At 46.2% G+C, this 14,019-nt stretch overlaps 1 protein-coding gene across 1 annotated transcript; it reads left to right on the plus strand.

Annotated features, from left to right (window-relative positions):
* Positions 1-346: 346 nt before the first annotated feature.
* On the plus strand, positions 347-8,893 carry LOC1277810 (toll-like receptor 6). Its single transcript, XM_061654213.1, has 9 exons — positions 347-454; positions 2,237-2,708; positions 2,915-3,075; positions 5,298-5,620; positions 5,688-5,890; positions 5,963-6,209; positions 6,292-7,443; positions 7,503-8,185; positions 8,267-8,893. The coding sequence occupies exons 2-9, from the start codon at positions 2,548-2,550 to the stop codon at positions 8,697-8,699; spliced, it is 3,363 nt and encodes a 1,120-aa protein (XP_061510197.1). The 5' UTR covers positions 347-454; positions 2,237-2,547; the 3' UTR covers positions 8,700-8,893.
* Positions 8,894-14,019: the final 5,126 nt, after the last annotated feature.

Raw genomic sequence — 14,019 nt, forward strand, 5'->3', positions numbered from 1 at the left:
TCGAGCGGTCCCTCTGTTTTGCTCGACACTTTATACACACCTTGGTTTTATTCAATTGAGCAAATTCGTGGATTTTCTCAATATTCTTCCTCAAATAATTTCCACGAAAATTATTTTTATTTATTCTCCGAAACAATATGTACATAAACATTAATATTTTTAACATTATCTGTCAACTTTGCACGAACAACCCCAGTGTGGCCCATTCATCTCTTTCCCTTTTGTTATGCTCGTTCGCAACAACATGCCAACAGCATACTTTGCTGCACTGAACAGCTGAAGGAGGGGGATGAAAGAAAGAAAGAAAAAAACACGCACCAGTCCCATGTACGATCAAATACGATCGTCGACTGGTTTAGTCATACTTTCACATTCATTCGGTTCGGATTGCTTTACAGCAGCATTTGGGAGAATAAAGTGGCTCTGCTGATCAAGTGATCGTTTGCAGTGCATTGTACGTATATCATAGCGAATAAAGTAATCTCAATAATTAAGAATTTATCAAGAAATGAGAGTGTACTAGAGTGTTGATAGCATGAAACCAGTTGAAATGTGTCACGAATTGCATGAATTGTATAGGTACAGATCTAATGCCGTAATCAGATTGATCAATTGACTTACTGACACGGATCGAAAATAGTGCCAAATTATGCGTCCGCAAGCCGACCAGTGTTTGGTGCCGATTCGTGCCCGGAATACGTGCTAATGAGTGTCACTGCAAACAAATCCGAAAAGCAGTTCATAACACAATCGAACCACCGCCTCGATTTACTTGCCTGGCATTTCGTGACATTTGGTTTGGCTGCAGCCTTGATAAAGTTTCCGTCGCACGCCACCACCCCGTGGATGTGATGGCGGGGCGCAACGATCGTAACAAGTAAAGCGGTCTCTCTTAGCCCAGTGTGTGTGTGCGTGTGTGTGCATAAACAATAATGCCCTGGCGTAATGTAAATCCATACCGTACCGTAATCGTAAAATAAATTCCCATTAGGCTGTTCGTGGTGAAATTGATTCGCAAACGTAGAAAGAGAAGCGGAGGAGCGAAAAAAAATGGTCCACGTGCAAAACGTAGTCGTGCGTGAATATCCTCCTTTTTGCGGCCCGTGATCTGTGATGTGAGAAATGTACCACACACCCTCATTATGGAAAGGGGTGCTGCTTCTGCACCCCGAAACCGAAGGCGTTCCAGTTAAATGATCCACTAGTATTTGTGTTTGTGTGTGTGTGTGTGTGTGTGTGTGTGTGTGTGTGGGTCTGTATTGAATTAATTAAACAACAACACCGGGAGGCACGTGTGTGATTATGTGTGGCTCCACTGTTAAGCGAATTGCGATTGATATAGGAAAGTGAAACAGCGGTTTGATACGAAAGATTTGCGCGAGCGTAAACGTGCGATAAAGCGACGAACCCGCGATGGATGGGTCCGATGAGCGTGAAGGATGATATCGGCTATGATCGATCGGTGCAGATTCCTCTTCGGTCGTGTAGTGAAGTGGATCGATAGTGAAGGGACCGGTATCGGGCAAACCCCTGGCGGCCATTGACTGGGGGCTGGTTCAGACAAGGTGGCCGGTTTTTTGCTAAAGGGAGACGATAATTGATCTGCACTTGATGACAGAGAGCTTGAAGTGTAGAAAGTTACCCTTAGTGGCAATGGAGGGAAAATTAATTTGATTTGTTAAGTTTTCTATCATGTAATCATGGGCGTTTTTCATGACTATGACAAACAACTGCTGAACAGCATTATGGAATTTATAGAGGGCCCTCTTAGACTTCAGCAACACATTTTAGTTGATAACCACGTGCCACACACAAAAATGCTGATTTTTTGCCATTTTTTCTGCCTCTAACGAAGCTTGCAACGGAACCATGAAAGCCATCGCCGGTGAACGGGCGATTTCGAATAGCAATTTATTTTTAGCTCATTTGCTTCGGTTCCGATCGTAGAAAATCAATCATCCTTTGAATGAGACACAAATCACCGTCAGAGAAACGAAATGTCATTTCCTTTGGAAAGAAAAAACAAAGATTTCACACAATATAAGGGTCCACAAAATTGTTGATTGTTTTGCGATCGTAAACATTCGTTACGGCCACACGAATGGGAACGAACATGATCGCCGATTTGAAGACATGGGGGGGAGGGGGCAAAATAAGAAGAAAAACCCGGCTAAAGAACTACTATTTTAAGCGCTCCGTTCGAACAACCGTACATTTACTTTCCCGTTTCGTACAGCCTGCGTCGTTTCAGCAACAGCGTAAAGTGATCGGTAAAGCCGGAAAAGAGAACAAGCAACGAAACCCTCACCACCGGCCGGTTCCAGGGGGAGGGCGGCATCAACATGCACGTCAAGGTCAGCGAATAATGTGTCCGCACCCAACCCAACACGGTGTTGTTCTGACAGCAAGTTTTGCGGTTTGCACGGCAGTTGTTGCCGTGAGATACACAACAGTGAATGCCGTGCAGCACAGCTGGATTGATTTACAGTGTGACTGAACCGTTTAACGAGAGAAACGAGCGAAAAGAGCTTTAAGCAAAAGCTGTAAATGGTCGCGCATAGAACAATGAAACAGAAACGAGGCGCCCGGCTAGTGAATGGGTTGGTTTTTGTTGTACTGCTTACGATAGGGTGGGTGTCGGTGTGTCCACCGCCCAGCGCCCACGCTGAGTACATACCACCTGGACCGAAATACAAATGCCCGGAAAAGTAAGTACGAGAAAAAATGTATTGTTTCATTTACATGCAATTAAACCCTCTACTGTAAAACATAATGCCATTTTGGGTTGTTACAAAATCAAATTACAACACGCTAATCCCCCTAAACTTAACATCCTTTCAATGGTACACACAATTAGTGCCACCTGGTGAGTAGTAGCGATACTAAACTCATAAGCTTTCCCAATGCTCTTCAGGACGAAGCTTATCTATCCCTGCATCTGCACCCAAGGCACGGACGATGGCATATTCATACAGTGCGAAAACTCCAACCTGGCCAGCCTCTCGGTGGCGTTCATCAATCTGGCCAGCATGAACGTACCGATCGTTCAGCTTCGCCTGCAGCGATGCAAAATCAGTAAGTATTGGAGGCCATGTTGTTTGGCAATCGCTCGAACTCATGCATAATCTGCAAATTTTGCCACAAACCAGGTCAGCCGAAAGAGAGAGAGACAAAGGAGTGCATTTGCACAAATGCAACCCAATCCAATTACTTCACAGCAGCACATCCATCTGCTTTGTGTGTGCTGCTCTCCATACGATCATCATTGTTGCTCGTTATCTCGTTTTATATGTGTTTTTGTCTTCCTCTTATCTCTTTGCTGCGTAATGTACAGCAATATTGCTATTGTTTTCTCACTTTTCGCCGTAATGTGTGCAGAGATAAAAAGCGCGATCTTCGCGAGGTCACACTTAAAACACAGGCTCATCGCACCTCACAACACACCTTTGCCCGCGATGCACGAGGGATGGAGGCAAAATTTGGCAAAAATTAAGGTAACGAATTAAGGTGTGCGTGTATGGGGAGGTACACATGACACGGCTGGCTCGTAAATCGTCTAAGGTTGGCTGCACAAACCTTTCGGTTTTTTTGGAATTTTATGTGATTTTTTTTCTGCGCATCAAACTGAGACTGACCCTGGAACTTAATATGATGCCTTCAATCAACATGATCGAGAAATCCAAATTGAGAGAGAAAATAGTCTCCCTTTTCCCATTGATACGTGGTTCATTTTTCTCCAGCTTTCCCAATTTAAAGTAAACGTAACAAGATCATCTGTTGCAGGAAATGACTCTAAACCTAAAACCGAAGTACACACGAACTCACACAATTTGTTCATTTCCATCTCCACTTCCAATTCCCTATTTGGATGCTTTTTTGTGTCCACCTTGTCCTAATGCTCGTGCTCGTATGAATCGAGCACAAGTACTAGCCCACGCGAAGGGGTGTAGGATGCAGCAAACAATCATCATCATCATCAGAGTGTGTTTGTTGCCGTAATTGTTTTAATACACTACTATCCCCCCACACTACACCACACTTATGTTTTGTACCGCAACAGCTGAAAGCAATCGGTGCTTTTCGGTGGGAAGAAATAAATAAAAGAAAACAAAAATAGTACCCATGGCAACAGCCACAACCTGAGCCTGGAAAGCCGTTACCCGAGACGCACCTCGTCAGTCGAAGCAAGCGAGGCAAAATGTGGAGCAAGCGCGTGTTTGCGACTGCTTCGGTTTTCCACTGCAGCTTGTACTTTCCTAACAAGCTTACAATAAGCTCTTTCTTGTCGGAGACGGGGAAAAGGCATAGGGAAAATGAGTGTATGTTGGATTTAAATCCAGCTTTTCAGGAAATTATTAATAAAAATCCGTCAAGCCTTTTCAGTAAGAAATATAAAACTAACACCAAGCATCTTATCAGCTTCCCAAATCAAACAATCTGTCAGCTAAATTAGAAAGTTTGGTTTTGCATGTAGGTGACACCTCTCCCCCCTCAAACGCATAGCCCCTCCACCTCTGCCTGTTATAATGTATGCATACTTCCGGCGAAGAATTAAGAATGCAAATTCAAATCACATGTCTGCAAACATCGCCCCGGACACTTGTTTGTGTATTTCATCCATAACGGACCGGCGGCTAAAACTGTGGTTTAGTTTCGTTTTGGATTTAAATGTAAAATGAATGGCGAGGGGGGGGGGCACAATTTCTCCCTCCACCTTTTCGGTCTTCATCATATTGGTACGATCGAGCCGGTTTACTCACCGGTCAGAGGCTTAACGGAAAGCTCCCTGGCAAAGGGCTACCACCACCGAAAACCCAACCCAAGCAGATCGCCGAGTCGCTCGAGTGTGACAAGTCTGTGGCCCTTCTGTTGACGCGCTCGATTGACCGGATCATCCGGTCACGGGGAGCTTCCGCTCGCTGCAGAAAAGTGAAAAAAATGTGTCATGTTTACGTTCACGGACACGGATCGTAAAGCGCCGCAGCAGTGACAACTTACTCTACTACTAAACGCTTTCATAAAAATAGAAAAAGGGCTGACAGGCCATTTATTTGTTGGTAAAATATGGCCACACCCTTCCGATTGCATCCGTTACAAATGTTGGCATTAATGCTGTTTTTTTAACTACTTGAGAATCTCTCTTTTATGTCTCTCTCTTTAGTGGTATCGTTTGTGTCTTCCTGTGTTTATGAGTCGAAGGACTTTGGGCGTAACTCAACCATTGATTATCTTCATTCTCGCTAACACAGCACTATAATTAGAGCAAATTAACCCCCAACAACTCTTCCTTCCTTTAGAGAACCTCTTCGGAACACTGCTCCACCGATTGCAGGTAAAGCATCTACACCTAACCGACACACCGCTGGCCAGCATAGCGGATCATGCGTTCTACGGCATCAACGACACGCTGCAGGAGCTACATCTTGTACACACGGAGATGACACAGTTCCCCACCGAAGCACTCAAAATTCTTGGCCTCCTGAAGGTACTCAACATCGATGGACATAAGATCGATCTGCTGGCGAAAGGGTCCTTTGCGGGGGCACAGTTCGAGGGTAGTCTGGAGAAGCTCCACCTAGTGAACGGACCACTGACAGAGCTTGCGGCGGACATATTTGGGGTAAGAGTTGGAAGAAGGAAACATGTAAACGGGGACCCATAAAGGTAATAAAACACATCTTCCACAGAGCTTGAAGAAGGTGAAAACGCTCGATCTGCACGGCAATCAGCTGGGGACGCTTAAGAAGGGACAGTTCAAGGGGATGCGCGAAGTGGAGATACTGGATCTGAGCTTCAACAATCTCACGAAGTTGGACGCGACGCACGTGTCCGACCTGACCAAGATGACCTGGTGCAATGTGTCCAACAATGCGCTCACTGAAATTACTAGGTACTTTTCGAAGGAACTACAGAACTCCCCTGCCCTATATAACACGATAATTCTTTCTTTTCCCCTCCAAAGAGGAACATTTGCCCGTAATACGGTGCTACGTGTGGTAAATATGGCCGCCAACGCTATCCGGAAGATCGATGCCAACACCTTCCGCGGGATGCGCTTTCTGCGACGACTCTACCTGAGCGACAACATGATCAGCGATGTTGGGCGGGGAACGTTCGGTTCGGTGACGCGCATCGGTACGATCGATTTGGCGCGCAATCGCATCAAGAAGGTTGACTTTCAGATGTTCTTCCAGCTGAACTATGTTGAGGTAGGTTGAGGGTCCAAAAGCAAACAAGTAACTTCCTCTACCTAACAACCTGTAACGCCTCTTTCCGCCCTCTTGCTTTCAGTTGATCGATCTGGCGGAGAATGAAATAACGGAAATCCAGAAGGACGCCTTCAAGGACCTCTACCTAACGCACATCAACATTTCCCACAACCGGCTGGAAACGATCGAGCCGAAATCGTTCATCAACTGTGCGAACATGACCGTGCTCGATCTGTCCCACAATCTGATCCGCGCCATCCCCCGGACCGCCTTCGACGAGACGACCTACGCAACGGAGTGGATCGTCACGCACAACCTGCTCACCAACATGACCCAGCTGCCCCTCTCGAACATGACCGGGCTGAAGATCCTGAACGTTTCGTACAACAATCTCGTCGAGATACCGAAAAACACCTTCCCGAAGCTGTACGAGCTGCACACGATCGACGTGTCGCACAACAACATCTCGCACATCTACAATGCCGTCTTTCAGAACCTGCTCTCCCTGCGCAACCTCAACCTGAGCCACAATGCGCTCGAAAAGATTGGCCCGTCCACGTTCGGCACACTGCCAACGCTGCTCGAGCTCGATCTCAGCTACAACCGCCTGCGGGACATTACGCGAGGCGCGCTGGCCAAAACGACCGGTCTGCGCTTCCTGCACATGCAGCACAACAAGCTGGAGAAGGTGTTCCAGATACCGATCTCACTGAACGAGCTCAATCTCTCGCACAACGAAATAGCGGAAATACCGGAGAAAACCTGGCCCACCATGAACTCGCTGCTCGGGCTCGATCTGAGCCACAATCGGTTGGGGAACAATCTGGCCCGGGGCAGCTTCGCGGGGCTGCTAACCCTGCAGCGCTTGCATCTCGTGTCGAACGGGATCTCCACCGTACCGAAGGATAGCTTCTCCGACCTAGGGACCATGCAGTACCTGTACCTCGCGCACAACAACATATCCGAGCTGCCGAAGGGAGCGTTTGGACGATTGCCCATCCTGTTCGAGGTGCAGCTAACGGACAATGGGTTGGAAACGGTAGCCGACCGGGCGTTCGATGGGCTGCTGCAGCTGCTGACTCTCAACATGTCCCGCAATGTGCTACGGTCCGTTCCGAACGGTGCCTTTTTTGGGTTGGTTTCGTTGCGCCGGCTCGATCTGTCGCACAATCTGCTCACCACGATCGACAACAAGACGCACGGTTTGCTGGACGACTGTCTCAGCCTGGATGAGGTGAGTTAGGAGGTGTTGAAAGTAATAGAATGGTCTTCTAATATGCTCTATCATTTCAGCTCAATCTAAGCCACAATCGGGTTAGTTTCGTCACTAGAAAGACGTTCCCCTCCGATCCGTACATTCCCTATCGTTTGCGATCGGTCGATCTAAGCTACAACACGATGTCGATCGTTACGGGCGACCTGAAGGTCGGCACCGGTACCGTCCATCACTTGAACCTTTCCCACAACAATATCAAAGACATTCGCCCGAACGTGCTGGGCAACTTGACATCGCTGCGAACGCTCGACCTGTCCTACAACGAGCTGACCAAGCTGGAGAACGAAGTCTTCCGAATGCCGGCCAACTTTACCACCCTCCATCTGCAGCACAACAAGCTGAACAACGCGTCGTACGATGCGTTGCTGAAGCTGAGCAATCTTACGCTGCTGGATCTACGCTCCAACGAGCTGACCCGCTTCGAGCCGGAGTTGGTGAAGCGTATGAAGGTTTCCAACCTGACGGTGGCGTTAGGCGCCAATCCGCTGCAGTGTGATTGCTACATGCGACCACTGTTCCACCATCTCCGGTTGCTGCCCTCGATCGGGGCGGTTTACCGGGAGCTGGAGTGTGCTGGGCCCGGTTCGCTTGCCGGCGAGCGGCTGTACAACGTGTCCGATGAGCTGTTGGCGTGTGTTCCGGCTGTTGAAGATGACGCCTTCCGTCCGCTGCCGGATCTACGGTTCCGTGAGATTGCTTAGTAAGTGTTGAGTGGAGGGAGGAGAGGTGATCTTGCTATCGACAAAGCGTGTTGTCAACAATTTGTCTTTTTTCCCCACAGCTTCCGCGGACAGCTGGTTGTGAACTGGTACGTTGCCGCCTCGTCCGATGTGGCCGACTTTTACGTGTACATTCGCGACCGTGCGAACAGGATCATTGTCGAGCGGACGGTAGCGTACAGCAGTCGATCGCTTGCGATCGATGGGACGGACATTGTGCCGCAGGGCGATCCCCAGCTGGAGCTGTGCGTGCTGGCCAAATCGAGCGACGGTGCGATCAACTTCCTCGACACGCAGTGCGTACCGCTGCCGGCCGATCTGGAGGCGGTCAAGCGGCAGTACAACGCACAGTACAACTACAAGTACCCGCTCAATCTGGCCAAGGCCAGTGCTCGATCGCGGGCGAGCAGTGATAACGGGAGGGTGGGAAGGTTCAGTACAATTCTGATCCTACTTTTTGCATCATTTGCATCCTCCTCGAAGCGGATATTCTAGCGATATTGAAACAGTGGCGCTGTATTTATTGTGCTCTTCCTTTCCCCAATAATTCTTAAGAACTGCGTCGTGGCGTGACATTAGCTTTAGTGTAATAGAAATTGTATAAAAGCGAGCTTCCAGTGTTGATCCAGTTCCCTACTGCATTGGGGAAACTGTTAGCTGTTAATATAGATTGAGATTATAAAACACGTGTTGTTACTAGTCGTTTTAATGGCTCTTTGCTATCACTTTTCCGATCATGGCAGGCATTTACTTTCACTTTTACAGAGTCACAGACACAGCAACAAAGGAGTGACACTGTCGTTTAGGAGTGCTAATTGGTTGCTGAAGCAGTCGTTTGGTGTTTGTAAGATTGGACCCAGCTGCTCAACTGTAAGGCACAAAAGGCACAACCAGTCACGCCGTTGAACACCGTTAACTACCGACTTCCTGAGTTTGGAAAGCATATTAAAAAAAAAACCCCTCTTATCCTCGCGAATCGCCAAAACTATTCGTCATGGGTCACGGTTACCGGTGCGTCACCACTGCAAAATGTATGCAAGTGCGAAAATACTAATCACTGACGTTGGCACTGGCAGTTAAAGTATATCTCTTTTTTGGAAAGATTTCGCTTCGAGTGCCACTAATTAATGATGATGGGTCTGGCTGGGAGGGGGGCAATTAAATGGCTCAAAAGGTTGCAGAGGTTTTGCCATTTGACGTGGTTGAATGATAAACGAACGGGCTGGCTTTTACGACGATGACACCACCTTGGTTGACTTCTGTGAGCTGCTTATGAACGGTTGGATAGAAAGTGATGATTTATTTGTATTTTGGAACAATTATCAACTCCACTCACTAAAGGGAACTACTAATTTGATGATGTAGACAGAGTGGAGAAACGAGAAGAAAGATCAAAGCCTTTTGTTTAAATTGTTTGAACGTTTAGCGCCTGAAGGTATGCAAGCTAATGTTGTTTGCATTGCATGAAGAATGGTATCATATTTTAAATAAAGGGCACGTTAAAAACATAGTAGAATTGTCGAATAAATGTTTCAAAAATAGCAAAAAAAGACAAAAAATGCATAAAATTGTGTTTAAATTACATCACCCAACACAACGGCCATGGTATTATTTTGTTATCCCATTTCTTTCACAATAATTTACAGTGAAAATGCAAAACTAAGTAACTATTTACGCTTCCGCAAATTACAAACGGCACAACAAGAGGGAGCACAAAAGTACCCTAACACTTGCAAATATACATACAACCAACGCCTCCACCACCACTTGACGGAAGGAAAGAAAACGAAAGAAACACCTTGACAAAACTATTCCGCACCGGGCGGGGTTTTGCTCCCCCCTGTCCCCGTGTGTTTCTCGCTGGCAAAACCGGATCCGGATGCCATTTTACACCCCGCACCCTTGTTGGTTGTTGGACTGCTAGAGACACAAGTACACACACACACACACAAATCTGACGGAGGCAACAAAAGCAATAACGAACGACGACGACGACGACAACGATGGTGGCGCGACTGGCAAAAACTGACAAAGAGAAGACGAGTGATTGTTTTCCTGGTTTTTCTTTGGTCCTTTGGGAGGAGGGTGGGGAGGCCCCAGTGTTATCGCGGAAACGGGAAAACAGCAACTCTGTCACCGGGAAGGAAAAACATTTGCCACCATTATTCAACCATCGGAGGTTGGGGGTGGAGGAGTATAGGGGGAGAGGAGTGTGTATCGCAGCAGAAAAGCAGGGAAGAATATGCGCCGTAGCAGTAAGGTTTGGAGTGTTTAAGTTTGAAATTTTGAATAAAGTATCTCTGCTCTCGTTTGTGTTGGAAAATTGTTTTTTTCAGACACGGAATTGAATGTTCCAAAATGTTAAAAAAAATAAAATGCTACAAACAAATTTGTAACGAAAATCCAGTTAGATTTGATTACGATTAGAATTAGATGAATTCAATTTCAAACAAATATTCTGCCTCTGATATTTTCTTAACTTACATTACTGTGTAAAACTACTCTTGGTTATAATATTACAACTCAGAGCTTAGTAACACACATAAATACTAAGCTACTAATAAAAAGAAGTCCACCATTCAAAGGCTTCTTCTAATTTACTACTCAACGCTACATTGTATGACCTTTCCTGAGTTAAATTACATTTCGCAATGCCACATATTCGCTCAATTCATTCCCCCATTTCACATCTGCCCATCTTCCCTTCTCACTTCTCTCATCTCCTCTTCGCAGCGCATATTGGTGCTTGGTTTTGATTAAACTTAACCTTACCGACAACACCTTTTTGGGGAGGAAACCAATAAACCGTCCCAACACTCTCCGTACCAAACAAAATCTGCTTTTTTCTTCTCGCCGCGCAGTATCTTCTCGCCAGAAGAATAAGTAAAGAGCGAAGGAACAAAGCGACCACCAAATTACACCCTACCCAGGGAAGGATGGAGAAAGGAGTGTCGAAGAGGCGAGAAAAAGTTAATGAAAATTTGTAATTTATTTTGCTCTCCACTGGCAGGATTATACTCGGTGCAGGAGCAATACCAAGAGGACCACAGTGGTGGTGGAACTATAAGAAGATTACATTTTTGTTTCTTTATTACAGAAGATTTGTGAGAATACTATGGGGCGGTCCCTGGTACAGTCATCAACTCAAACGACTCAATAACAGGCCCGTCATGGGTTCAAGCCCAGAGTGGACCGTCCCCCCGTAGCAAGGATTGACTTATCTGGCTACGTAGTAATGAATTAAGTCTCGAAAACCTGTATAGACCAGCATGTCCGCGTAGGACGTTACGCCAAAATCGAAGAACTATATTTAAAAAATAAAGCTAATCGCATTAATGAAGAAATAAAGCTAATCGCGAATACTAATTCTATCGCATTAATTTCCCAAAATAACTGCATTCCGGTTTACTGAGCTGAAAGGCGTACCAAAATGGATCAACTTTTTAGCTCATCCTCCTAACCAGGTTTGTATGCAACTGTTTCTGCAAATATGTCTCGTTTACCCGCACACTAACCTCAAAAGCTCGCCAGCAAACATGTTATTAACTTTTACATCCATTTTGCTCGAAACAACAAAAACCCTAACGTCCAAACAATCGGTACACCGCATCATGATCCCCCCTACCACACAGGCACACACACACAAACAAAGAACGTGAATTTCACTAAGCCATCTCGACCATATCGAAGACAAACAAAGCAAGCGGTGAGCCAACCGGGCGACACACACAAAAACAAAGCATCATTTCCGCTCCAACAGGACCAACCAGGGGGGGATAAAGGGGGATGGAAAATCCAAGCTTCCCCCCCGTATTGTACCATCATTCCACTTTCTAATCCATCCTAAAATTGTCATCGACATCGATCGGTCGGTCGTCGGGCAACAAATTCTCATCATCATCATCGTTGCCGTTGCCGTCCTCCACAGGATTGCAAACATTAATCTACACTCCACAAACGCGTTTACAAACGCAATTCCTGTTCATGATTTCTTTTACCGTGCCCGTGCTCCTCTGCCACTCTTGTGGCCACCTCCCTTTCCTTCCAGTTTGCTGCCCGCGGTCCAATTGATTGTTGCATGGCATAACAAAGAAACTCGCTGGCTCCTGTTGTCAGAGAAGAGAAAATCGGCACAGGGCACTTTACAATCTGATGCGGCCGGCGGTCCTCTCCCCGTCGTCCTCTGGAGCTACATCATCCTGCGCCATCTTTCCGAACTATCGTCACACACAAACGCACAGTACACAAAAAAGGGAGGTAATTCTCCCATTGAAACGTTGAACCACACCGGAGAAAGGTAAATAGATAACCTACAAATCAATTCTATTACTTCGCTTGTATGTGCACACACACACACGCACACGCACACAGAGATTGTGTTGGGGTTTAATGTGAAAATTTTCACAACAAATTTCATTACATCCCGTGTACCCAACCCACTCCGCACAGTACACTTGGCCTTATGTAAGGACCTCATCTCCATTCAACCTCCACCAAACGTGCGGCTATGTAAAAGAGGCAACACATAAATGTAAGCGCCGCCAGCACACAACTACACCCACCGAATTACATAGCAACACAGTACGCGCCTACTTGTGTGCGTACCTTGCACAACCTCTAGGCACCAGTCGGTACGTAGTAGTTGTGTGCGTGTGCCGCAACAGGACACCCTTCACCGGAACACCGGGCGAACGCCTAAAAGTAGCCAGCCAATAAGAAGCTCTCTTGTAATGGCGAGACGACGCCATGGGATGCGCGTGTTTGGTTGGCGTCGTCTCGCTTTCTCACACACCGCCAATAGACGCGGCACCACTGGTTTGCCAGTGTATTGGTGTGTACTACTTACCCCGTGGCGGCATCTTCCTTGAGCCTCCTTTTCCGCTTCCACTCCACCAGATCTTTGCGCTGGAACGTACGTGTGCGTGGCTTGAGCTGTGCAGTGTGTGTGCAAAAGTCGGCAGCTTTTTCGCCTGCTTCGATGATGATGCCCGCCGCGTCGTTAGGTTTGCTCCTCGATCCGGAAAAACAATCCGTCGGAAGGCGATGCAGCAGGCGATGATAAAAATAATAACACAATTTTTGCTTTGCGCAAAATATTTTCTAGCCCTTTGCTATACGTACGGCAAAGATTCCTCACGTACACACACCAACACACGCCGTATTATCTGGAAGAAATTCGTGTTCGGTGTTGTTTCCTTCCGTTCCGTTTGTTGGAGGTAGGTGATAGTAGTGATAAAACAAAAGAACGAACGAATGGAACGAACCAGGGAAAGGTAGTACTGGATCGGAGGAAGTTGTTCCACATAGCACGTAAAGGGAAACAATTTTCATACATTTTTTCTCTTTCTTTTTCTTTTAGTCGAAAAGGTTTAGTTGCTTTAGCTAGAAGTCTAGAAGCTTACTGGCGGGCATGGAAAACTCAATAATGAAAAAATACTACCTTTTCACCGCCATTGCAGCCGGTGTTTAATGTGATAATATTTAAATAGTAGTGAGAAAAGAGTTTTAGAAGATAGGAGCAGACAACGGAGTTGTGGACGAAGGGCTGAATTGGATGGCGCAAACAAAAAGGTAAGAGTATTACTTATTGCAGTATATAAAAGCATTTAAGCTATAGTTTTCATAACTAACTGCCAATTTGTGCGATACATTTTTTCCTTAAAATTATTAAAATCATTACACTGTTTTTCGGGTCATTTTCAAATGTTAACAGTCATTATTCAACACTAGCGAAATGTTTTTCAACAGCACAGCTATAACAAATACATGACAGCTGTTGACAATCATCTGGCGAGCGTTGAATAATGAATTAAGA

The sequence above is a fragment of the Anopheles gambiae genome, chromosome 3, assembly GCF_943734735.2.
Source record: "Anopheles gambiae chromosome 3, idAnoGambNW_F1_1, whole genome shotgun sequence".
NCBI lineage: Eukaryota > Metazoa > Arthropoda > Insecta > Diptera > Culicidae > Anopheles > Anopheles gambiae.

Coding starts and splice junctions, on each gene's coding strand:
- LOC1277810 (XM_061654213.1), top strand. CDS start 2,548: ATGGTCGCGCATAGAACAATGAAACAGAAACGAGGCGCCCGGCTAGTG. Junction 3,076..5,297: donor CCTGCAGCGATGCAAAATCA/GTAAGTATTGGA, acceptor TCCTTCCTTTAG/AGAACCTCTTCGGAACACTG. Junction 5,621..5,687: donor TTGCGGCGGACATATTTGGG/GTAAGAGTTGGA, acceptor CATCTTCCACAG/AGCTTGAAGAAGGTGAAAAC.